We start from the raw sequence: 25,962 nt of genomic DNA, 5'->3' as shown, positions 1-25,962 counted from the left end.
GGACAGAGGATAAAGAGGATGGGGGAACGCACCAGAGGGAATCTGGGTCAGCCTTGGGCTGCTCCTGCCCCCCACCACCTTGAGGCCCGGTTCCTGAGGCATCTTAGGGATCAGAGAAGTAGAAGAAAGAAAGAAGGAAAAACACTCTCTGTGAGTTGACAGGAGGGATGCACACACCATTTCGGCCTGGGTGGGTGTCTGTGCAGTCACCTGTGGTGCTGGGGGGGTGAGGTGACTTGTGTCACGGGGGTGATGTGTGCTTGTGTGTGTGTGTATGTGCAGTCCTGCCTTCTCTGCCTTTGGAGCCACCCTGCACCCTGAGTGTGGCCCTCTCCCAGCATCCTTAGCAAAGCCACTATCACCTTTCACATTCTGATGGAAAAGCCAGGAATCTAGGACCTTGTGAGACTCGCTGCCACGCTGGGCCTCAGTTCCTATCTGTAACCCAAGGGAGGCTGAACCAGAAAGGGCTAAGTGCCCCTCTAATTTGCATAGTTTGCCCCTCTAATTCTCATGTCCCCTTCACCCCAGCCCAGGTCTGCATCTGTCCTTAATATCGCCTGCTGAGCCCTTGCAGTGAACGAAACTTACTAGGCATGCGGGAGGGAGGAATTTGTGGAGAGGGGTTCCAAGCTTCGCTCTGTCCCCTCACCCCACAGAACTGCCTACTTCTCAGCTCCCATACCCCCCATGCTATCCAGGACTTGTTGTCCCAGGTGGAGAGAAAGGGCACTGGGTGAGTGGCCCCAAGGATGCCCTGGGATGTTTGGACCATGAGAATGAACCATGGGTCCTGGAGGGTTGTCAGATCTGAGGCAAAACAAGTCCGTTTTACAGCTGCAGCCCCAGGGAGCTGCATCTGCAAGGTGGCTAAGAGCCAAGATTCATGTCATGTCCCCAGAGCTAATTTTCTCCAGCTGGAAACCAGTTGGCAGTTGAAATGTCTCAGGAGTTCTGAGGACAGTTTCTCCTCGGGAAGGTGGCTGTGGACTGAAGTGGACAGGGGCACAGAACTCTTATAAACCCTAGAAGTCTAGAAGTGGAGTACCCTTTCCTAGAATATTCCACTCACACAGGGTTCTGATGCCCTCTTCCCCACCACCACGGCAGGAGCTAGAATCCCCCGCAGCAGAGCAGCAGGGTGCCAGCGTCTGCACCTCGTTATAACAGAATCCAGGTCAGAGTGACTCCCGAGAATGTTTTATCAGCTGTGTGTCCTGGAGCTCAATCCAGAACAAAGAATGTCTCTCTAGAACAGTCTCCCTGCTAAACGTGCCAGAACCTTATCCACAATCAAACCCAGACAGAGCATCTTCCTAGGCAGTTCATCTACTGCGGTCAAGACCTTCATCTAGAAGAAATGTTCTAGATGCTCCCCTAGAACAAAGAATGGCTCCTTGAAACACTTCCCCTGAGGTGTCTGGAGCCTCCTCCATAAAAGAGCCCACAACAAAGGCTGTCTCCTGAGGAACATTCTCTATGCTCCGGATCGAGGTTGCCCTCCCCCAAATCTGCCACCCCTTCATGCTTCTGCCAGCCTGTACCTCTCCAATGTCTCAGGGTCCTCCCTCCTGTCCACCTCCAGCACTGTCAGCCCCCCACCCCAACTTCCCACCCCACCCCAACTCCCTCCTTTAACTCCCCTCTTGCCCAGGCTCCAGACCTCGACCCACAGGAGCTGTACCAACCTCGCTCACCAGATGCTCCCGCCTCACCCCACATCTTCCGTGGCCTCCTCCATCCTTCCCAGAGGCAGCCCACCCCCACGCCCCCTGAGGAGCACAGGGCCTAGGTCATGGACCCCCTTCTCTGGCGGGCCCACCAGAGTTGACAGGTGGGCAGCTCCAGGCAGGGGAGATGGTGTGGGGTCCTCAGCACCAGCTGTGATACGGAGGCCTCCATGAAAGTGGGGCCGCTCCCGAGGAGCGTAGCACCAGTTGGTTCCCTGGGCCCCGGTTCAGGGGAGTTTAGGAAACGGGCCACAGGGCTGAAAACAGGGCCAAGGCCTGGGGCCTCCACAAGGCTGTCGCCTCCCATGAAATAACCCCATGGTGGGCGCCACTCTACCCTTGGACCAACAGATCCACTCCCCCTCAGCCTGGTGGCCCTGAAATTTTGGGCTCAACACTGTGCTCGATGTGGGATCAGCCAGAGTTCATCCCTTTTGCAGGGAGACTGTGACCTACACTGAGGTCTCATACTCCAGCAGCTCCTGGGGGATCCCGATGCTCCGGTACTGCAAGCGGGGTGTCGTAGGCGAGGAGTACTCCAGCGCCAGAATGGTCTTCCGGAGCCGGCGGTCGATAAAATGAGCGTCCCAGGCAGGGTACTTCTTACGAGGCAGGTCAATCCGAATGACAGGCCCCTCTGTCCGCAAGGTGCGGGGCACAGGCGTGGGAGGCAAGCCAGGTCGCACCTGGAAGACAGGTGGTGTGGGGGTCCCCGCACGCTCGCCTCCCACGGAGGCCCCATCCCGCTCAGCGCCTGTAGTCCTGGGCAGGGACCTCGGGGGACTTGTGACAGCATCGGCTGGTGGGCCACAGGGCCCTGGGGCCTCAGGGCAGATGCAGCCAGGCATCTGGGGACCCAGCAGGGGCCCGTTAGGGTGCAGGAGGCAGTAGTAGACACACATGAAGAATATGCCCAGTGCGAAGCTGGAGGCCACGACGCAGACCAGAATAAGTGAGTGGAAGTCAGTGGAGAAGTTGCGGCTGGAGTACCAGAAGCCGGTGAGCACGGCGTTCTCGAGCAGGACGATGCAGTAGTAGAGGGTCATGCGGCGGCGGCTGCGGCCCTCCTTGACGTTGAACCAGCAGAAGATGTAGATGATGCCCACCACCATGTTGTAGATGATCTCTTCCCACTTGGACATGCAGAAGTCCGTCTCGCCCTGGATGACCCAGAAGGTCATGACGCACCAGTGCGCCACAATGAAAATGCCAAAGTAGAGCTTGTAAACGCTGGCGAAGAGCGCGAAGGCCAGGCTGCGGGCCGCGATGGCAAACAGGTGCCACAGCACCTGGGCCACGGCGCCCTTGTAGGACAGCGGCCGCTTGTCGTCCCGTGAGTCCCGCAGCACCTTCTGGTAGGAGGCCAGGGTCCAGGCCAGGGACACGAGTGAGGCGGAGGTGGAGAGGGCTGCGGAGACAGGGTGGGGGCAGGGTGGGCTGGGTTAGGGATGGGTCTGGGTTGGGGTCTGAGGAAAGGGGGAGGGGTCTGGGTCAGGAGCTGGGTTCTGAGGAGGTGTGAGGGGAGGGTCTACAAATCAAGAGGGGTGTGGAGAGGGACTGGGTGGGTGGTCTTCAAGAACACTGAGGCAGGCGTGAGAGTGGACAGGGTTGGGTACTTCTACAGGGGTGGGAGCATAAAGGGAGAGGGGAAGTGGGTGATTTTGGTCTCCATAAGGGTCAGGTTGGGGTCTCTAGTATGGGGCTGTTAGGGTTCAGGGGTCTTGGTGGGAGGTTGGGAAAATAGGGTCCAGGACTCTGGGAGTGAAAAAGGAGGTGAAGAGGGGGGGTCATGATTAAGGAATGGAGGAGCCAGAAGGGACTGTTAGAAGCTACAGGCCACCAGGATGAGGCTGGGGCATGGAAAGGAATATCCAAGCTGAGCACAGCTGAGGGCATGGGAGGAAAATCCCGGTGGGAAGTTTCGACTGGGGCCCAGGACCCTGGGCGAGGGATGCCCAGGGAACCTGAGAGATGGTGATAGAGTCTTCTGAAACACTGAGGGTGTGTCGGGCAGTGTCGGGCGGGAGGGGCACCGGGAGCCCCAGGGAGACTGGGAATGTGGCTTTTCTCTGACACTGAAGGAGTTGGCCTGGTCTGTTAGGGTTCGAGAAGCTGCAAGGTGGGTGGGCGGGGTGAGCTCATGGGGACCAGGACGAAGCCTGGGAGGAGTCCACAAGGGGCTGAAGAGCAGGGAGGGGTGGATGGAAGGGCTCTCTGGAAACTGGTGGTGATTCAGAGAGCCTGTGAGGCAGAGGGGTCCCCAGGAGATGCAGGCTGGGATTGGGACAGTCTGGGGAAAGCAGGGGCAGGGGACTTCCCTGAAGGTCTGAGGTGTGGTGATGGGGTCAAGGACCTCTTTGGATTTGGCAGAAGTGAGGTCTGGTCTGCCCTGGCAATGGGGAAGGGAGGAGGGCGGGAGGGGCTAGTGCGCAGGGAGCCTGAGAAGAGCAAGGGGGTGGGGTGTCTCCTAACACTGAGGGTAAGGGGGCCATTGGGGGGGACCTGGGGGTCTCCAGAGGCCTGGAGACTGCAGAGAGTAGAAGGGGCGGGGCCCCCAAAACCCCGACAGTGAGTGCGCCAAGGTGGGGGGAGTGGACAGGGCCTCCCCAGGGGGCCTTAAGCATGGGGCTGGCGGGGGTGGGGGTGGGGGACAGGTGGGGCCGTCAGAATACTGCAGACGAGTGAGCCCTGGGGGCGGGGGCGCCCGGGGCGGGCAGGCGGAGGGGCGGGGCTCACCGGGCAGCAGGTCGGGCGCGCCGCCGCGGTGCACCAGGAGGCTGAGCTGCAGGACAAGCTGCGGCGCGCTGCGCAGGAAGGTCTCCAGCAGGCGCAGCATGCTCACGTCGGCGCTCTCGAACAGCATCCTCCAGTAGAAGTGGCGCCGCAGCCGCTCCCCGCGCCAGCGGCTCTGCAGCCCTAGGTACATGGCGCGCAGGTACCTGCGGGAGGACGTGGTGCTCAGGCTGTTGCGCGCGCTCATCCCCCTCGCCCCCTCCCAACCAGACCCTCGCCACCCAGCAAGTGCAGAGGGCCAGGGCGCGGTGTTGCCCTGGGCAAGTCACTTACTGCGCTTGTTTCCTCAGCTGTGAAACGGCCTCATTGAAAGGATCGCCTCACGGGGCTGTTGTTGGGCTGCTCCCACTGGGCTCACTAGCTTAAAGCACTGGCACAAATTAAGCCTTGAATACAGCATTATAAGGATCATTATTGCTATGGCAAGTTAGGGCCTGCTTTCTTTGCAGGATTCTGGACACCTTACCTGGAGCTTGCAATAACCCTATTATTATCCCCATTTTAGAGATGAGAAAACCGAGGCTCAGAGAGGTATGTCATTTGTCCAAGGTCACACAGCTAGGAAGCAGTGGAACCAGGATTCAAACCCAGATGGGCTGGTCTCAGACCCACACTCTAACCAATAGGTGACACTGCCTCTCACTGTAAGCCATAAAGACTTGCCCATACACAGGTTCCTTCAGGGACAGTCCTGGTGCCAGCCCCCAGTTCTGTTGCCAGCTTCCTGGCCTTTTCCCCAACCCCACGTCTGAGTGCACAGTTCTCCCCTTAGGGAAGCTGCTCAGAGATCCCCTGGCATTTGCGACTTAGCTGCTTCCTCTGGTGCCACTTCTCCCAACAAACTTCACAGCTCCAGCCGCTTTGTACACGTCACAGATTTGCTCGCCCTCACTGCTAAGCTTTTGCACTTTCTGTTCCCTCTGCCTGGAACACCTTGCCCTGTCCGCCAACCCCACCCCAGCCCCAAACCTGGATAACTCTTGCTTTTCATCCAAGGCTCAGCTTTTAGATATGACTTCTTCAGGGTAGCCTCTACTGGTCACCCTCCACCTGAGGTAGGGGCCTCTCCCCGGCTTCCCTCCAGCCCAGCACTCGTCACAGTGGGTTGTAACTGTCTGGTTATGCATCCATCTCCCCCAGGCTGTGAACTCCATGAGTATGACTAGGTCATAACTGACTGCTATACCCTCAGTTCTTAGCACACGGTAGGTGCCAATCCTATTGGCTGCATGACTGAGTGCATGATTCCAAGTCTGTTTAACTGAATGGAACTCTGGTAGCCCCATAGGAGGTATGGAAGGGATCTGGAAGTCCTGAGTTCAATTCCTGACTTTGCTTCTAATTTGCTGTGTGATTTTGAACAAGACCCTCTCTGAGCCCTAGCTGATCCCACCTAAAGTGGTTGTGAGGATTAAATGGATGAGGCCCTTTGCAGCTATAAAGTGCAGCGCCCATTAGGGTGACAGAGGACCTGTCCACACAGATCTCTGCCCTGGTTCCTTGCCCAGCAGCTCCACTCCTGGCTGTTGCAGGTACAACAGCCCCAACCCCCAAATTCTCTGATACACAGGACAGGCAAGCCCTTTTTATGAAACCAGAGAAGGCTCCTCTAGGAGTCATATCCCCCCAAACTGGGGGAGAAAATCCCACTAGATTCAATGACCCTATTGCCTGAATCCACAATCAGGGAAGCAGGGATCCGGGGGTCTATTCCCTGATGTGAAGTGCCGGCATTTCCAGGATGTTCTGTATTCAGCTGTGTGTGACCAGCCCAAGGGAGGAACCACAGTGCTCCCTGGAATTTGTGCTCAGCTAATTCCTAGAGTTTTCCCAAATGAGTATCCTGGTCTTAGCAATGGTGTGGCCCTCTCTGGGCCTCAGCTTCTCTATCTGCCAACAAGAGGGATGGGCTTGGAGACTTTGGAGATCCTTTCAGAGCTAATGTTCTGGGACCCAAACTTCCCCCAAAAACATGGCCAGAAACATACCATTTAGGCCTCTCCTTCCCATCTCTGAGTCTTCTGAGGACCAATCGGTGGTGTAGACACACCCTCAGTGTGAAACAGTACGGGATTGGCCCCCAGGATGGGGAGGAGGGCTGTTCCCTCAGAAGCTGACTCAAGATGCAGAGGCCCTTCAGTCTAACTCTCCTGTCCAGCGCTGGAATCCCTTCAGCAGTTCCCAGCCCCGTGCATTTACCCCTCTGCTCACACACTTCTCAGAACAGGGAGACGCTACCTCTTGAGGCAGAGCCTTTGGCTTCCGAGCAGCTCCAGGGCCGAACTGTGTTTCTCCTGATGAGCAGAAATTTGTCTCCCTGTGACTTCTAGTCTCTAGGCCCCTGCCTACCCCCCAAATAAGGATGTCTGCAGCTAGAATCATTCATTCACATAGCAAGCGTATCTTGACCACTTGCTATGTTCCAGGCCCTGTGACCTTAAGTACCTCACAGTCCCACGGGAGAACAGACAAGCTAAGAGCTGAAATAGATGCTCTAAGATGCTGTGAAACCCAGAGAAGGATCAGTAACTTTAGCTGGGGAAGACTTCCTGGAGGAAGAAACACTTGATCTCCGTTTTAAAGCATGGGTAGGCATTTGAAGGCACACGGGAAGCATAAGGCATTTTAGGTGGAAGCCCAACTAAGGCAGAGGTGTAGAGGCGTGAGAGAGAGAACATGGCTTTTCAGGGGAACGGCCAGGGTTTTGCCAGGCCTGGCGGGGAGGGTTGTCCTGGGGAGGAGCATTAGAAGACTAGAATTGTGAAGGGCATCAAATTTTGGACTGAACAGTTCCTATTTTATTCTAAATCTGAATTCTATCCCAGAATCGGGAGTGATGTGATCAGCTCGGTAGCTTAGAAAGCTCACTCTGCTGGCTGCCTTGGAGGAAGGCCAGGTGAGTCCCCAGTTTAGTTCAGGCCTGAAATGACAGGGCTGAGTTAAGGCAGGGCACAGAGGAGGAGTCGAGCGCAGAGCTGGGAATGCCAGAAGTGGGGGCGACTCGGGGAGAGACCAGGCTGGCCCCCAGAGCTTCTCAGGGCCCAAAACGCAGACCACCTGTCCCAGCCTCCACCTCCCCCTTCCCGTTCCCTTTCCCAGTCCTGCGGCTCCGGCTTTGAACAGGAAGGAGAGACCAGCTGGTCCAGTGTGAAGGGGCCTGGGGAGCTGGGGGAGGGCAACACCCTGGAAGTTTCCCTCAGGCTGAAGACCATCTGTTCCCCGGCCTGGGTCAGCATGAGAAAGGCCCCAGCCCGGCCAGCATCCATCACCACCTGACAGGCTGCTTGCCCAACTCCCCACCCACTCCTGTCCCCTCCTGTGCCAGCTCCCAACACCCCGCACCCCACACCCCAGCTAACAGCAGACAAAGGGCTTACCCAGCCGAGGGCGCTGTTGGGCCAGAGCAAGGAAGGGGGAGGGGAAGAAAGAAGGCTTCTGAGACCCAAGAACATGGGGTCAGCAGGGAGCGTGGAGAGACCATGCTGCAGTCTGAGGGTGAAAGGGCCTCGGTTCAGCCTCATTTTGCCCCTTGCCCCTTTTGACAACAGGTCCAAAAATCGTGGCTGTCCTTTCCAGCCGGTGGTACATGCTCGTTGCCGAGGGCCTGTGAGGTTTTCATGGGCCTAGCAAAATGTTTGAAGCCTGGAAAAAAAATTGGCTCTAAAACACAGGGAAAAACTGCAGAATCAAAATTAATAAATGTTTAATTAAATGTCTGCAAAACAGAGCATATCAGCCAGTCGACTGCAATTTGGCTTGTATCTGGGTATATATAATTTACATTCAATGTTTGATATGGCTGCATTTTAATATACTTGATAGATGTGGGGCCCACAAAAGTCTTAAAACAGCTCTGCCCAGGACATACAACCTAATTGCCCTGGGCCTCAGTTTTACGTTCTCTAGAAAGGAGCACAGCACTTGCCCTCCTGCCTACATCACAGCCACTGGGGCGAGGATCAGGAGACAAGACGGCAATATGCTGGGCTTGTGGGTTTGCCCGTGCCCTGGATGCTGTGTGACCTTGGGTAATCTCTCTGCCTCTCTGAGCCTCATTTTCCCCCTTGTTGTGGGCATTTATAAACTGTAGAGGGTGTGCACATAGTGAGGGTGACCATATGCTAGGTGGAGGCCTCTGGCTCCTTCTGATCATCCAGCCTCTCTCTTTTAATTGAAAGTTGACGTACTAGCAGGTGCCCTTAAAACCTCCTCCAGGAAGCCCACCTGATTCCACTCTACTTGAAAGGAAGTTGGAAGAAGTTGATTTTCACCACAAACGGGACCGATGCCACCTACAGAGAACACCTCATCTCAGGGAAAGGAATCCAACTTCAGGGGCAGTGCCTCTACTCTCCTCCAAAACACAACCCCAGTCTGTCCATTCACTGACACCACCCTGGTCCAGGCCATCATCATCTTCTGCTTTCTCAGTCCTGCATCCACTCCTGTGCCCCACCACCATAGCCCATTCTCCACATGGCAACCAGTGGGATATTTTAAAAACTAATCATGTCAGATCACGTTATTCCCTGTCTCAAAATCCTCCAAGGGCCTCCCATCCCACTTGGAATAAAATCCAAGCATTCCCCCTTGGCTTGCAGGCCCTAAACCATCTGGCCCTTTCTGCTTCTTTCAACTCGTCTCAAACCACTGCTTCATTTGTGCCCTGGAGGTTCCTGGAAGCCAGCCCAACTTGGTCCTGACTCTGGACCTTTGCACTTGCTACTTGCTCTGCCTGAAACACCCCCTTCCCCAGATCCTCCTGTGGCTGATTCCTCAGCTCCCACGTCACTTTCTCAGAGAGGCCCCCCAGGCCACTCATCCTATGTCAGCCCCTCCACTCTCACTAAATCACTCTCATCTCTCATATCACTCTGTCTTATTTTGTTCTTAACATACACTATGAAACAATCTTATTTATTAATTTACACATCTATTTTCTGTTTTACCACTGTGGTTTGCTGAGGGTCGGGACCTCATCTGCCTTGGTCACCACTGTGTCCCCAGCATCAGTACGTGTAGTAGGCACTTGATAAATATTTGTTGAATATTTGCGCATGAGTGTTTGCAGGTGTCTCCCTCCTGACCTTGGAGGCCCTGGGGCTTCTCTGCCTGAGTTTGCATAGAGCCAGAACATCTGGCCTTCCTCCTCCAGGAAGCCTCCCCTGATGCCCCACAGCCTGGTTGGGCCTCCCCAGCTCTGACACCCCCAGCCTTAAACTGCCCGAGGCCAGCGTGAACCGGAACCTAACAGACAGCTCTACCGCCCCCATTCTACCGGTGAGGAAACAGAGGTGCTCAGAAGTCTGTTTTGGATCTAACTTGCTGACTCCCAATCTTTGGCTCGGAGAAGAAGCCTGTCTGGGAGGAAATTGGAAATTGAAGTGGTAAGTGTGTATCGTTGAGGATGGGGTGGGGAGCAAAATGACGAAGCCTAGAGAAGAGAGGAGCCAGCAGTGAGCGTGTGAAATCCCTCCACTCAAGGATCCGAAAGGCTGTCTCCTCTGGATCCCCCGGCCCTGTGAGCAGGCAGCTGGGCAGGAGATGAACAGAGCTCATCCCCTTCTCCCCAGGCCCAGGGACTTCCCAGCATTGAGGGCTCCTTTCTAACAGGCAGAAGAGAGAAGGATGAGGGGATCCCACATCCCTAAGTAGCCAGAAAGTTTCTGGGTCACCCTGTCTCTCTCCTGTTCTCTGTTCCTGGGTTGCCCTGAGTCTCTGGTACCAGTCAGGGCTGCTGGCCTTGGCCTCAGTCCCCGTGCAGAAGGTCATCCTGGACCCGTCTTTTGTGTGTGCTCAGATCCTCGGTCATTGTCTGTCTCTGTCTCTGGCTCAGATCAGCTTGTTGTTGTGTCTGTCCCTTGAATGCAGGGTCAGCCTATTTATTTATCTGTTCCTCCATTACTGTCAGTCAGTCAATCTATTTGTCAGTCAGGGTCACCCTGGGGCCCTGGGTCAGTCCTCCTGTCTGTCCTTGGACTATAGGTCACATCGTCTCTCAGATACTATGTCCATCTGTTAGTCAGCTTGACCCTGGGGTCCCACGTCAGCCTGTCTGTCTGCTCTTAGAGGCCAGGAACGTCAGTCTGTCTGTCCCTTGGATGTCAGGATAGCCTGTCTGTCCCCTCGGATACCAGGTCTGCTTTTCTGTCTGTCTTTCTGGCTGTCTCCTGAATACTGCCTGTTGGTCTGTCCGTCTTTCAGTCCCTTGGCGGCTTGGTCCATCTGCTGGTCTGTTGCTCAGCTCGTGGCTCGCGTGACTCTGCCAGTTTTCCGGCCGCCCTCCCCTGCCTGCTCCCTGTCTCCCGACTCTGGGGCTCTCTCTGTCTGTCTGCGTCTCTCACATCCTCGGCTCTTCCATCTGTCGATCTCAGCGTTTCCGAGTGTGTGTTCTCGTCCCTCTCCACTCCCCCTCACAGCTCTGGGCCAAAAACACAGCAGCTTCCAGCGGCTCCCCCGCTCCCACCCCATCCAGAAACGGCACCATGGCCAGCTCTCTTGTCTCCATTGTGGGCCAGGCTTGCAGGCTCTGGAGGGTAACCAGGCTGGGCTGATGGAAAGCAGCAGGAACACTGTACCAACTGGGCCCACAACTGCTCCGTAAGTCTGTAGGGGGATAGCGTGCAGGCAAAAATAATGAGAATAGCTCACGCTTACTGAGCACCAACTGTATGATAGGCCGTGCTAAGCCTTTCTATACATACTGTGCATTCGTCACAGCAAATCTTTGAGGTGGGTACTATTATTATCTTTATTTTACAGATGAAGAAACTGAGACCCAGAAAGGGACTGGGACTTGTATAAAGTCACACAGCAAGTTACTGCCAGACCTAGGACTCAGACTTGGCTCTCCATGGGCCCCTGCATCAGAGAAGGTGCTTCAGTTGCCTGGAAGGTATTCAGAGGGCTGCCCGGGAGGACCCGTGTCGGACAGGGCTGGACCTAAAAGCTTTGCTTGGAATTATGTGGGTTTAGAGAAAACTGGGGAAGGGGTGACAATAGTAGTTGGAGTGTCAGGAAACCCAGGCTCAAGGCCTCCACTGGACTTTCTGGGAAAGTCCAATTCCTCTGTGGGCTTTAGTTCTCCTACAAAATAGGTCCAAGGAACTTGATGCTTGCCTACCCCAAGGAGTTTTCATCAGGCGCAAGTCCCCACACATCCCATCCTGATAACATCAAGGCCTGACAGCTGTCTCCTAAACCCAAGTACTTCTCCCCGCCCCGGTGTCATCACTCTGGTCCAAGCCACCCAACCTGAAGCAGCGGCGGCCTCCATCTACCTTGATCTCCTTCCCTCCATCCTTGCCCTCATAGACCGTATTCTTCACACAGCAGCCTGAGGGGTCCTGTAAAATCCTAGGTCAGGTCATGTCACTCTCTACTGTCCTTAGAATAAAATCCTCACCATGACCTGTGGGGCCCGGTGCGATCCAGCCTCTGTCTACCTCTAGGACTTCATTTCCCTCCGCCGTCCCCCTCTCCCACATCTCCAGCTACACTGGTCTTGCTTCTTCCTGGACACCCCAAGCTCTTTCCAGCCTCAGGGCCTCTCCCTGGAAAGGGCTTTACCAACACGTGGCAAATTCTTATTCTTTCCATCTCAGCTCAGTGTCACCTCCTCAGAGAGGCCTTCCCAGATCCGCCCCCTGCCTTCCAAAGCAATTCTACCCACCCCTCTTGCCACTTTCTGTCAAGTTACCCTATTTTCTGAATAACACATATCACAACCAGAGATGATCTAACTTACTTGCTTACATATTTCTTGTCTGTCTCTCCACGAGTGTGGGGACCATGTTTGTCCTCTTCTCTGCTCTGCCCCTAGTGCCTGGCACATAGTTAATGTTCAATATATATTTGTTTCTTGAATGAGTGAATGAATGGAGTGTGAATGTATTTTATAAGCCCCCAAGTGAAGGCTGTCAAGTACAGAGGGAAAGAATCAGCCTTGAGAGGCAGGGAGACCCGGGTTCAGATCCTGACGCCATCATTTACTGTCTGTATAGTTTTAGGCAAGTTGCTTCCCTCTCTGAACCCTTCAGCTCAATGCCCACCTTATGGGATAGCTATAAAATCAGAAAGTGGTGATTTGTATAAAATGCCCAGCCCAGTGCAGGGTATTCAACCAATACGAGGTTTTAAGAAGCTGACAGACTCAGAGGCTCCAGCAGGGAGAGGAGGTCTTGTAGTTTCCAGTTTAGTTTCTAGCGGGGCTGAGACCTACTCCTCGCCTGACTTTCCCTGGTGCTCACTGAATCCATCCTCAGGAGACAGAGGGTCAGAGAAGTCCCTTCAGGACAAGTTCACAGGGCAGGGCCTTATTTGGGGTCTTCGCCCTCCTCCAGAAAATAACTGCCACTCATCAAAGGCCTTCTGTGGGCACTTTGCCAAAATCCTCACTGCAGCCCTGTGAGGTTTCGTGGGCATGACCCCCACTTTCCAGATGAGGAAACTGAGTCTCAGAAAAGAGGCGGTTCACTTGACGTTTATTCACCCAGCAGTTTTGTTTTTTTTTTTTTTTTTTGCGGTACGCGGGCCTCTCACTGTTGTGGCCTCTCCCGTTGTGGAGCACAGGCTCCGGATGCACAGGCTCAGCGGCCATGGCTCACAAGCCCAGCCGCTCCGCGGCATGTGGGATCCTCCCGGACCAGGGCACGAACCCGCGTCCCCTGCATGGGCAGGCGGACTCTCAACCACTGCGCCACCAGGGAAGCCCCACCCAGCATTTTTGAGTACCTACTGTGTGCCAGGAGCTGTGCTAAAATGCTGGTGGACACGATGGTGAGCAAGACAGACCCAGTCCATCTGGCACTGTCTAGCGGGGAACCTGGACATTAATGAAATCGTCCTGTAGACTTGAAACGACAGACATTCTGTGGGCTGCAGACATGTTCCAACAGGCTTCTGTGCTCCAGTGCTGAGGAAGGCAATTCTATGGGAGAAGCGCCCAGCTTGGGAAGGGCGTGGCAGTCAGGGAAGGCTTTCTGAAGGAGGTGGCTACTGAGGCATGATCTGAAGCAGGCACAGGAGTTAACCAGGTGAAGGGAGGGAAGGGAGTTTCCGGTAGAGGAACAACATGGGCACAGGTCCTGAGTTAGGCGGGAACAGTAAGTGGTCAGAATGGCTATAGCTCCAGAAAAGGAGGTGAGAAAGCAAGGGATGAGGGGGACCATGGTGAAGCATTTGGTCTTTATCTGAAGAGTGAAGACTGTGTTGGATAGCACTTCTGCATTTTAGAGGGAGTACCCTGGCTGTAAGGAACAGATTGGACGGAGGCAAGGGTGGAGGTTGGGAGACCAGGTGAGAGGTGAGAGGTGAGGAGGGCCCAGACAGAAGGGATGGACCCCAGAGACATTTAGCAGGCATTTGGAGAAGTGACATGCCCAAGATCAGTAGCCAGAAGCATTGGAATTGCATCTCAGCTTAGGAATGGTGGACTCCTTCATTTCACCACAGGCATGGATCAAGCTGAGGACCTAGATGCAGTCTGAGTTCCCTGCAAAACATTGGGCCTCCAATTATACAGATTCCTCACCTGAAATGTGGTCAAGGAAGCTCCTGGGGGGAACAGCCTTGAGGCCCCCTCCCCATCTATCCACTCCTCAATGCTGAGCACTCCTGCAAGGATGCAAAATGGGACCTTCCTGGAATTGGCAGCCTAATGAGTCATAAATGTCAGTAAAGGATGCGATTTTACACGTTTGGCTCCCATTTCATATGGTGCTGGGAGCTGGGCTGTCTCCTTCCTCCTCAGCAGCCCCCTCCAGAGTCACAGCACTTTTTTTTTGCTGGGCTAAGGCCAAACATCTCCCTGCCACTAATTTTAGGCTCTGGCTGTAAAGCTGAGACCCTCTCCCAACCCGCCCACTGCAGTCAGCTCCCAGACAGTGTGCCTCTCTTTGCCCAACAGGGAAGCAGGCAGCTCCTCTCCAGCAAAGCATTTGGGACCAGGTTCCTGCCTCTTATGTTCTTCACTGTATGAGTGCAGCCAGATCGCCTTCCCTCTCTGGGCTTCACTTGCCGCATCTGTGAAATGGGTGCAGAGCAGAGACTCAAAGCCAGGACTCCATACTCTAGCCCAAGCCTCTTTGATCCCCCCTTTCCTCTTTTCCTGATTTCCCTGTGTGACATTGGGGTGGCATGAGCCTGTGAGGGAGAAGGAGTTAGATCCTGGTCTCCTGGTGGTATCTGAAGGTACTTGAAGATCGAGGCAGGGAGAAAGCACCACTTCTCTTTGTCTCTGATCTATGAGATCCTAGATGGTAGAGGAGCCGAGCTGATATTATGAGGGACTCTGGGGAATGAAAGAAGGGTGTCTAGAAAGGTAGCTGTCCCTCAGCTCCAGCTGATTGCTGCCATGGGAGAATGTGAGCCCAGTATGGCTGGAATTTCAATTTTTCAAGAAGAGCTGGAGGGCTTCCCTGGTGGCGCAGTGGTTGAGAGTCCGCCTGCCGATGCAGGGGACACGGTTCGTGCCCCGGTCCGGGAAGATCCCACGTGCTGCGGAACGGCTGGGCCCGTGAGCTGTGGCCACTGAGCCTGCGGGTCCGGAGCCTGTGCTCCGCAGCGGGAGAGGCCACAACAGTGAGAGGCCCGTGTACCGCAAAAAAAAAAAAAAAAAAAAAAAAAAAAGGAAGAAGAGCTGGAAATTAGGATATTTATGCAAAAAACAAAATAAAACCCCAAAACTTCAATTTGGAAATGTTGGCAACTAATTTTAAAAATACCATATGAATTTAAAAGAAATTATTATTCCTTTTTTAGGTTTGATAACAGTATTACATACTTCAGTTACATTTTTAAAAAGTCTATCTTTTTAGAGATGTACTGAAATATTTATGGGTGCAATGATATGACATCTGAGACTTGCTTCAAAATAACATGGAAGGGCAAGAAATGGGGTGGGGTCCAGACCTATACTCTCCAACACCTACGTGTCCTACACTAGCCACATATGGTTCTTTAAATTTAAATTAGTTAAAATTAAATGAAATTTAAAATTCAGTTGCTCAATTATACATTTCCAATGCTCAATAGTCATGTGTGGCTAGTAGCTACTGTATAGGACAGTGCGTTTCCTATATACATATATATTTCCATCACTGCAGAAAGTTCTTTCGGATGGTGCTGGCCTAAGTAAAACAAGGCTGGCCAGGAGATGATCATTCTTGGAGCAGAATGGTGGTACACAGAGCAATCATTAACCTGTTCCCTCTGCTTTTATATATTTAAAATCTTTCCATAATAAAAAGTTTCATTAAATAGTAGGGGAAAAAATACTGTATGGGACAATCGAACACATCCTCAGGCTGGATTTGCCCTTGGGCCACTGATCTGCAACCTGTGGTCCAGCAGGTAAGCATCACAAAGCACCCAAGTTAGATCCACAGACTCTTAAAACTGTGAGGGGCTTTAGAGATGACTGGTTTATCCTCCAAACTGAAGGCAGGAGGCTCTGCTACTGCTTCCCTGCCAAAGTCAGTCACTTTTGTCTGCATGCATGTCTGGTGATGTGGAGTTCACACCCTCGGGGCAACCCAGGGAGATCTTTCTTCTTATCACACAGCTTCTGCCTCCCTTTAACTTTGGGTTGTCACCTATCCTCACACTGTCTCTGGAGTCACAGAATAAGTCTCCTTCCTTGAAGGGGGGATCTGTGGGTGAGGGGTAGTGAGCGTTAGGACCCTTGATGCCCTTCTCCCACCCCCTATCTTATTATGAAGCAAGTAGGATGGGCTACTACTTGGGCCAATAATAATTGGTAGTAAATATTTTCTGAGCATATAATATGTGAAGACCCTATTCATTTACATTATCTCAAGACATCTTTACAAGAAACTTAAGGGGTGAATACTATCACCCCATTTCACAATGCGACTAGAGCTCCAGCTGGTGGAGCAACTTGCCCAAGGTCACACAGTGAGGAAGCCATGGCGCCATGGGCTGTACCAGTGCCCCAAGCTCTCAGCTACTCTGCTGTCTTGTCCAAGTCCTGGGAAAACTCATCCAGGATTCCCAAGCCCCCACCTGGACTTTACAGATGGGATAACTGAATCCCAGGCAGAGAAATGTCTTTCTCAAGATTCTGATTTCAGAAACAGACTCACAGACTTAGAGAACAGACTTATGGTTACCAGGGGGCAAGGGTGGGAACAGGGATAGATTGGGAGTTTGGGTTTGACAGGTACACACTGCTATATTTAAAATAGATAACCAACAAGGACCTACTGTATAGCACCAGGAACTCTGCTCAATATTCTGTAATAACCTAAATGGGAAAAGAATTTGAAAAAGAATAGATACATGTATATGTATAACTGAATATAACTTTGCTGTACACCTGAAACTAATACAACATTGTTAATCAACTATACTCCAATATAAAATAAAAAATTTAAATAAAGTTACGTTACTAACAGTGGAGGAAAAAAGGTTCTGATTTTAAAGATTCTATTCAGTTCACATGAACGTTTATTGAGCACTTACTGCATACGAGGAACTTCATCTCCTGTCAGACACACGTGCATCCTCCTGGGAACTCAGCCCCGGGGTTGCTTCTACTACATCTTGTACAAATACATATGTATTGCCCTTAGCCTGCATTTGTTCATTGATAGTTTGGAAGGCTGCGGATGAAGGCCTAAGCAGACCTCAGTGCTGTGTCCACACAGCAAGGGGCTCCCACACTGCCTTAGCGCCCCCCACATCAGCCACAGATGCAAACCCTGCTTCAACAGAATTTGTGTTCTAAGACCCTACTATGGACCTCACCAAAGCTCGCTGGGTACAAGGCCACCAATAGCAACAGAGTGTCAGCTCGGAGCCAGTCATGGTGGGGGACAGAAAGAAGGACGAACAAGGCCTCAACTCCCCAGGTGCTTTTAATCTGGTAGGAAAACCAGCCAGGTGGGCAAGGATCACAACAGAATCTGATCAGGACTATGGGGCTGAGGAGGAATGAGTAATTGTGCATGGGGGGAAAGTCGGAGAGGAAGAACCCAGAATGTCAACAGGGGGTACTTTATATTAAAATAAAATTTAAAAAATACTTTTCTGACTTTTTCCCTCTTCCCAAAGCAATACATGATTGTTTGTTTTGTAAGAATACACTTAACTAGCAAAAGGTAGTATCTCTTGGTAGTTACACATGTGGGCTTGGGAGCCTGACTGCATGGCTTCAAACACTGGCTTTGCTACTTATGTATTAGGAGGCTGTTACCTCCTTGTGTGTCAATTTCCACATCTGAAACATGGGCCAATAATGCTAGCTAACACTACTTGAGGACTTATGATGTGGTGAATACTGTGCAAAGCATGTTCCATATATTAATTCAATAAGCCTTCATAATGGCCATTTGTATAGGGGTGTTATCCCATTTCACGGATGAGGAAACTGAGGCCCAGAGAGGTTAAGTGACTTGCCCAAAGTCACATAGCTCCTAAGTGGCAGAGTCAGAGTTTGGGCTCCACAGTCCTTATTATTATTCATTATTACACTCCCTACCTGACAGGATTGAAGAGGAACGACCTAATCTATGTCTCTATAAGTGGTGACTATAATTTTTAGTAGTATCTGACTCTTTGAAAGCAGGTATACATGCTTTTAAAATGTATGCAGGTAAAATGTATTTTTTGGTTAATTAAAAATCAGAGTAAAATCATCAAGTGATACAAGAAATATCTAATTAGTAAGGGAAAATCTCCCCTAACCCCACTTCTGCACCCCCAGAGGTAATAAGTGGAGAGGAGTCTCCTTTGCACCTTTCCTGCGCTGCCTGAGGTTTCAACAAGAGCATACAGCTCCTTTTTAAACAGACAAAACAACCAAGCAGTTTTCATTTTAGATGAAAATGCCAACAACTAGCCTGACTGAGGAAATGGGAGGTGGGGTCTGAGGGGCAGAGGGTGGCACATGTTGAGTTTGTTCAGGGTGAGCGTCTCAGAAGGGGTAGCATTTGAGCTTGGTCTTGAGGGATGTACAGAGTTTCACTGGGAGGAGGATGGGGCGGGGTGTTGCTGAAGGAAGGACTGCAGGCAGCTGCTTAGAGGCATGAAGAAAAGGAGCATGTGATTTATTTGGGGGGAAGCGTAGAGCAGTGAGGAGATGAAAGGGTGGGAGGTTGGGGCTTGACACCAGGCTATAGCATTAAGACTCGCTCAAGGGGCAGAGGGGAGCCAGGGCTGGCCCTCTGGCTACAGAGTGGCAGGGTCAGCTCTGAGCTTTAGAACTACCATTCTGGCCGCAGGTGGAGACAGGATATGGGGAGGAGTGGGCTGGGGGGAGACCGGAGGCTGATAGGATTTCCCAGAGGAGGAATTCCGAGGCCCTAACAAAGGCAGAGTGGTGAATGGAGAGGCCAGAGAAGATCCCAACCCATCCTCCTTCCTCTCCCTGGGGACCTTCGCCCCAGCTGCCAGGGGTTCAAAGCCATTTCCTGGCAGCCCTCCCTCCTCCCCCAGGGTTTCTCCTGTGTGGTCTTTATAGATCAAACAGGGGACGCTGGGCCCAACTGCCGCCGCTGTGTCTGTTAGGAGCTGCTCTAATGGCCTGTTGCTGCCAGCTGGGCAGGGAGAGGAGGGCGGCCCGGTGGAGAGCGTCCTAGAGAGGGGTCTCCCAGGAGGTGGGTGGTGAGGCTAGACTGGAACAAGCCTGCAAGGTCAGAGCAGGGAGGGACCCTGTGGATAGTCACCGAGTTCAGGGGGTTGTAAACATGTTTCAGCTGTAGGACTGTCAAAACAAAATCTTAGGCACGTGACCATCATATCAAGAAAGAGAAACTTTGAGATACTCAGGTTGAAATGATGGTAAGAGGTGAAACACAGTTTGAAAACCACTATGGAATCCAACTCCTGACCTGTTTTATGTATTACTTATATACTTGTATTATTACTGTACAACTAGTAATGGCTACTGAGAATTGAGCACTTCCTGTGTTCCAGGCACCGTGCTAAACGCTACACATACATTCTTTAATTTACTACTCCTCCAAGCCACATGCGATACATACTATCAGTAAGAATGTCCAATTTGCAGATGAGAAAATTAAGGCACAGACAAGTTATGCCATTTGCCCCAAATCACAGAAAGTGGCAGACACAGGATAAGGCTGATTCCAGAGTACGAGTTCTTAACCATTAACTCTCTGGCCCCAATGGGGAAATTGACCAAAGAAGGAAAGATACCCTGCCTGCTATGCCTAAAACAGACCCCCGCCCCCTCTGCTACTGCCCTGGTCCAGCCTCCATCTTCTCTCACCTGCATCATCGAGGGTGGATCTCTTCGTGGGTCTCCAGGCTTACCCTGGCTTCCCTCCAGTCCATTTTTCATCCAGCAGCCAGGGTGCGCATTGTAAAGCATAAGTCTAGACCCTGTTCCTACTCTGCTCAAATCTTCTTGGGCTCCCCACTTCATGCAGAGTGAAAGCCCCAATCCTCCCCCCCGGCCTTTGGGGCCCTGTGTCATCCACCCCCAGCCACCCTGTCCACCATCGTCTCCTACAATCTCCCCCCAGCTCCCTGCTTTGCCACAGGGCCTTCTCCCTGCTCTGCTCCTTCCCTGTGCCTGGAACGCCCTTCCCAAGACATCCACACAGCTTGCCCGCACCCTGTTCAGCCCTCTGCCCACATGCCCACCCCTCACAGAGGCTGCCCTGACCACCTTATCTTGAAGGGCCACACCCTCCTCCTTTTCACTTTTTCCATAGTTCTTACCAGTATCTAACCCATTATATTTTATGTTATGTATTATATTTATATTATATTTATATTTTAGATTAGGTAATATATATTTTAATTTGTTTATTGGTTTCCCCCACTAGACTTTTTTGTTTTTGTTTTTGCGGTACGCGGGCCTCTCGCTGTTGTGGCCTCTCCCGTGGCGGAGCACAGGCTCCGGACGCGCAGGCTCAGCGGCCATGGCTCACGGGCCCAGCCGCTCTGCGGCATGTGGGATCTTCCCAGACCGGGGCACGAACCCGTGTCCCCTGCATCGGCAGGCGGACTCTCAACCACTGCGCCACCAGGGAAGCCCCCCACTAGACTCTTGAGCTCCAAGAGGGCCGGGCCTCTGCCTTGTTCACCACTGTATTTCCAGCACTTAGCGCAGTGCCTGGTACACAGCAGGTGCTCCATATATTTGTGGAATGAATGACTACAGATTAAATGCACAGCTGCCGTGTCCCTATGGCTTCAGGGTCCTTCAAGGCCCTCTTGCCCTCCTGCCCACTCACAGGCCACCCGCTCAGTGAACAAACCTTTTTCTACAGGGAACAAAGCCCGGGCTGATGGTCCTAACCATTGCCAGGGGTTCTGAGTACTTAATGATGGCCAGCCCTTTGCTAAAACCTTGGTATATTATCTCTTGAAACCTTGAAACAAACCAAGAGGTGATACCGTATGGTCTCTAGTTTATAAAGGATGAGACTCAGGCACAGAGAGATTATGTGACCTGTCAGGATCACACATATTAAGTGGTATGGTCAGGATTTGAACTGAGGACATTTGAATCCAGAGTTCATGTTCTTAACCATCACGCAAAGAACAGAGCTTCCCAGAGAGGAGCCCCAGAGACTGACTTTCATACCAGGTAGGTCACTAATTCATTTCTGAACGTCTCTGGAGTGCAGGGCTTGTGAGGAGGCAGAGAGCAGTGCTGGGGCCTAGACATAGAGAGTGTGGTAGAGGGAGGGCCTTCAAAGTCCAGTTTGCCTCTTTCCTTCCCCTCCCTCCCATTTTGGGGTCCCCGGATCCTGACAGCCTGGGAGGAATCCCACGGCAGATTAATTCCACTAATTGGCTTAACAAACCACGCTTATCTGGGCAAAGCTGGGGCCCAGAGAGTTTAAGATTAGGGAAAGCAGGATTCATGGCTTACTGCTCTCCTGCCCACAGGGTCAGAGTGGACAGGGTTAGGACTTTAATTGGCTTAGCAGCGCTGAGTGGCTTAACAGCTCAGAGGGATGGGGGTGGGAGCTGGGCAGAAGGCATGAAAACACAGGTTGGTGTCCAGCCCCCAGCCAGCGTCATGTCTGACCAGAGGATCTGTGTGTTCTCTCAGGGATCAATCTGTCTCTGCACCGGGCCATCGCTCTGGGATCCTCTAATGCAGCCAGTGTGGTGGTATCAGGGATAGAGCCTGGGCTTGGGAATTAGGCAAAGGTGGGTTGACACCTCACCTCTCCCCCACTTGCTCAGTGGGTGACCTTCGGCAAGTTACTTGACTTTTCCAAGCCTCACTTTCTTGTCTGATAAATGGGTATATCAACTGTCACCAGAGGGAAGGTTTTGGGGCAAAACAAGATCACATGCCTAGAGCACCTCACATGGGGCCTGCTGGGACATGGAGGGTGCATAGTGTCTGTGAATTCCTTCCCTTGCTCTCCCTCCTCAGAGCCCCATTTTGTGATTAAAATAATAACATGCATCTTGCAGGCTTGTCTGGGAACAGAAGAAGAAAGGACCTGAATCAATTGTAAGGAGCTGGCCAGAGGTTACAAAGAGGATGGGCCCCCATATGTTTCCTGTGGTTGACACTATTTTTAAAAACCTTAATTAGTAGTTGAATACTGGCAGAATTCACCAAAAAAAAAAAAAAAAAAAATCCCAATTTCCCATTTCTCTTGAGAAATCAAGACTTGTCAACACCTGGTCCGTGATTTCTTGTGGCACCATCAGCTGGAGCTGGGCGGTAGCTTCAGCTTCTCTAGGACACTGCTTGCCCCATACTGTCCCCTTGTCTGACACCCATGTACTGACACAGTCTGTGTTACTAGCTCCTCAAAGTATTCAAGGTTTTGATTCAACATTGTGCAAGCATAAGGAGTTGAAAGATATCTTTATGATTCAAATTAATTTATTCAGATTTGGGGGCGTGGAATCAGCATGTGAGTGAATGGCCAGTCCCTCAGCTTTGATCATGCAGGTCTCACACACACATCTCCTTCCTCATTACCCTGGGGTCCAGCCCTCAGAACATCTGCACCAAGTCCCGCTGGACAGTGAGCCTGTTCTTTGTGGGAACCTCATGTTTGCTTACCACATTGCTTAGTTTCTAGGAATACCAACTCTGGTGGCTTCTCGTCTGGATCTCTCTCCATTTAGCCAGACTCTCAGCCATTTTTGAATCCAAAGCTTTTGGGACAGGGGCCCAGAGGTTTAGCTCTGATATAGACCCAGAGTCAGACTTCCAGAAAAGGGAAGGCTCTTAAGGCCATCAAATCTATTATTCTCATTTTACATACAGGGAAACTGAGGCCCAGAGGTGGGAAGAGCCTTGCCCAAAGTCACCTAGCCAGCTAGTTACAAACCTGGATGAAGTCTCCTGATCCCGCCCTACCCCCAATCCAGCACTTTCCTGACAATATACACAGTCTCCCCATCCTTATCCACATAGTTCAACTCCCTCCCCCTCCTTTCCCATTCTTATCTCAGTCCAGCAGAAGCCCTGACTTTCTATCATCCTGGAATCTTGGTATCTCAGACTCATAATTCTTTGAGCTTGGAGGACACTTTAGTGGCAGAATTGCAGGGGAGATAAATTGAACTTGGGCTTTGAAGGCAGAGAGTCTTGAGTCCCAGTGCTTTTACTCCCTAGCCATGTGACCTTGGGCAAGGATGTCCCTTTTCTGAGCCTCCATTCCCTCATCTGTTAAGCAGGAATGATAATACAACCACATTGCAGGATTATTAGGAGGGATACAGGAGATGAAGCAGGTAAAAAGGCAATCAGTAGTCTGGCACAAAGTGAAGGCTTAATGAAACAATTGTTACAGAACTGTAAATTAGGGCTCTCATGCCCCTAAGGCCTAAGTGAAAGAGTCCAGATGTGATCCAAGAGAATGGAACCGGACAAACTGAAGCGCATATACCCTGTCTAAATTGTTCCAGGCCTGATATTGCTAGATGCATTTTTTTTTCAAGAGGAGCTAGGATTTTGGATTTTTGAAATACTATGCAAGCCAGACAAAACACTTCTGTAGGCCAAGTTCAATCTAAGAGCCATTAATTTGTCATCCCTGCAAAATCATCTCATCCCAAGCCCCTCATTTTACGAATAGGGTAGAGTAGAAATCGCTAGCCCTTTTATCTAAGAAACCATGGAGTTCAATGGACCCTCAGCCATCTGCAGCCACTCCCCTGAGACCCCCACCTCCACCCCATGGTCATTTTTTGCTCTGTTTGAGGGAAATTCAGTTTATGTTCAAGAAAGAAGTATGCATTTCTTGTAAGTAGATTCTGAAAATGGGAGAAGGGGGTTTTGAGGTAGCCAGTGAGTCAAGGGGCAGCTGGCCCATTTTAGGCTGAAGGGAAAGGGGGATGAAGCTTTGGTTACCAAGAATAGGAAGTTACCATTTCAGAATCTAAAAATATCTTTCACCATCTGTCCACTCGGGCACAGAATGATAAATGCAGATTAGTTCCTGGATGTAGACATGAATATTTTTTGTGTCAAGCTAATAATAATAACACCACCTTGTGTGGATAGAGCTCCTCCCACCTTTTCCCCCAGGGTAAGCTAAATGGAATATATACATCATCTAGGCAAGGCACATATGGGGAAAGCAAGTCAGAGAGAGATTTGGCAACACAACAAGGGTGACACAGCAAATGAGCAGCTGGGACAAACCCTGGGAGTCCTCTTTCCAACCCTCAGCTCAGAACTGCATCTTCTGAGTTAAGCAGAATGTGTTAACAAGTAGCAGAATAAATATAACAACAGCAATAATCACCCTTTACTCCACAGTGACTTTGACTTTTTCCATGGTTTCCCCACAGGTGTGATAATCATGATAATCTATTGCATTCCTAAAATATGTTACAGTCTGCAGGGCCTTTACAAAGACCCTCTCTCACCTGACCATCCCAAGAGGTAAGAAAATGTAATGTAGATCAATGAGATGAGAAGAGTAGGGAATCGCCCTCTCTTCACAGGTGAGGAAACTGAGGCTTGGAGGGAGGAGAGGTTTGTGTAAGATCAAATAGCAGACAAGTTCATTCTGTCAGTGCACAGTAGAGCCTAAGCTACTAGAGCAATACAGACTCAAGGGGAACCCTAGGTTCAGAATTCCCTGTCTCCAGTTAACTCAGCTCAGCAGGCACCCTCAGTCCTGGCAGAGGAAGAAGCCTAGAATTGGGCGGCTTGTACAAAGCTTCAGTTTTGTCTTACTGTCCTGAGATGAAAGGACAGATAGTGGCTATCTAATCTCAGATTCAAGATCCCATATCCCCATGGCTCTGTTTCGGGGGGCGGGGGGGCGCTGCAGAGATACTGGGGAAGTCCTAGGAGGCAGAGGAGCTAGACACCTTCTCAGCTAGGTCCACCACAACCTTTCCTAAAAGTCCAAAAAGTTTGGCGGGATATTCATTTAGCTGCCTCGAATTCTGTTTCTCCTGGGAGGTTGGGAATGGACTGCAATTCCGAGCTGAGAATCTTTGAGAGCAGAGAGGGACTTCTGAGATCTTTCCTAAGCCCAGGCTCAGGCTCAGCACTCAGGCAGAGAGGAGTGGGACAGGGCTGGATGGAGCCCTGGGGCCCTGTTCCAACCTTCACATTCTTCTCCATCGGCCCTGGGCCCTCCTCATTCACACACCCCTGAGGATCTCTTTCTCTTTCTTCTTGCCCCATTCCCTCTTCCCTCAATAGCCAGATCCTAGAGGATGGTACAGAGGTTGATCAGAGTTAGAGGGCAGAGGTCAGGGAGGAGCTGGCAGAGGAGGAATCAGAGCTGCAATAGGGTGGGGCGGGGCGGGGGTCAGGACAGGAGCAGGTGTGGAGGATCAGAGAAAGGCTGGGGCGGCAGGCAGCCCCTTACCACCTCCCACTCCTCCAACTCAGTTCTCTCCACCTGAGCTTCTCCTACCTCCAGACCTGGCCGAGCTGCAGGAGGTGGACGAGGGTCTGCAGTAGCCAGACGCAGAGGCGGCGGCAGCGGCGGCGGTAGGCGCTGGCCGAGGAGGGCTCAGGTCGGGGGCCCAGATCGGGGCTGCCTTCTTTGGTACGGAAGGTGACGGCGCTGTCCTTGGTGCTGATGACCGGTCCGCCGGTGCCGCTGTCCTTGGTGCTGATTGCGGGTCCCGGGGCCCCAGCGGTCTCCGTGTAGTCGTAGACGAACCAGCGGAAGCTGAGCAGTTGTACGACAAGCGAGGGCAGGATCACAAACAGCAACGTGAGGCCGAAGTAGGTGCGGTGACCCTGCAGGTAGTAGGAGGCCGCCAGCCACAGGTCCGTGGCGCCGTCGGAGAAGAACACGAGCAGCGCGCACAGCACCCAGCAGCAGTCCCGCAGCTCGTAGCGCGGCCCCGGGCCTCCCGCCCCGGTTACCCCGGGGTCCCCGGCTGCCGCCGCCGCCTCCCCGCGCCCACCCGCACCGCCCCGAGCTCCTCCGGCCGCCCCCTCCGGCCCCGGGCCGGCCGCGGCCACCGCTCCATCCGACTTCGCGGCCAT

The 25,962-nt window shown here is 52.2% G+C and overlaps 1 protein-coding gene across 1 annotated transcript; it reads right to left on the bottom strand.

The window, feature by feature from the left end:
• Nucleotides 1-1,645: 1,645 nt before the first annotated feature.
• On the bottom strand, nt 1,646-25,962 carry XKR7 (XK related 7). Its single transcript, XM_030830589.2, has 3 exons — nt 25,379-25,962; nt 4,467-4,669; nt 1,646-3,138 (listed from the first exon to the last, which is right to left on the bottom strand). The coding sequence occupies exons 1-3, from the start codon at nt 25,960-25,962 to the stop codon at nt 2,183-2,185; spliced, it is 1,743 nt and encodes a 580-aa protein (XP_030686449.1). The 3' UTR covers nt 1,646-2,182.

This window comes from Globicephala melas, chromosome 15, assembly GCF_963455315.2.
Source record: "Globicephala melas chromosome 15, mGloMel1.2, whole genome shotgun sequence".
NCBI lineage: Eukaryota > Metazoa > Chordata > Mammalia > Artiodactyla > Delphinidae > Globicephala > Globicephala melas.
The sequence above is the reverse complement of the archived record's forward strand: the minus strand, read 5'-3'. Positions and strand labels throughout refer to the sequence as shown.

Excerpts from the sequence above, each read along its gene's own strand:
- XKR7 (XM_030830589.2), bottom strand. The coding sequence starts at position 25,962 with ATGGCCGCGAAGTCGGATGGAGCGGTGGCCGCGGCCGGCCCGGGGCCG. Across the intron at positions 4,670-25,378 it reads CAGCTCGGCCAGGTCTGGAG|GTACCTGCGCGCCATGTACC; the intron begins GTAGGAGAAGCT and ends GTCCTCCCGCAG. Across the intron at positions 3,139-4,466 it reads CGCGCCCGACCTGCTGCCCG|CCCTCTCCACCTCCGCCTCA; the intron begins GTGAGCCCCGCC and ends CTGTCTCCGCAG.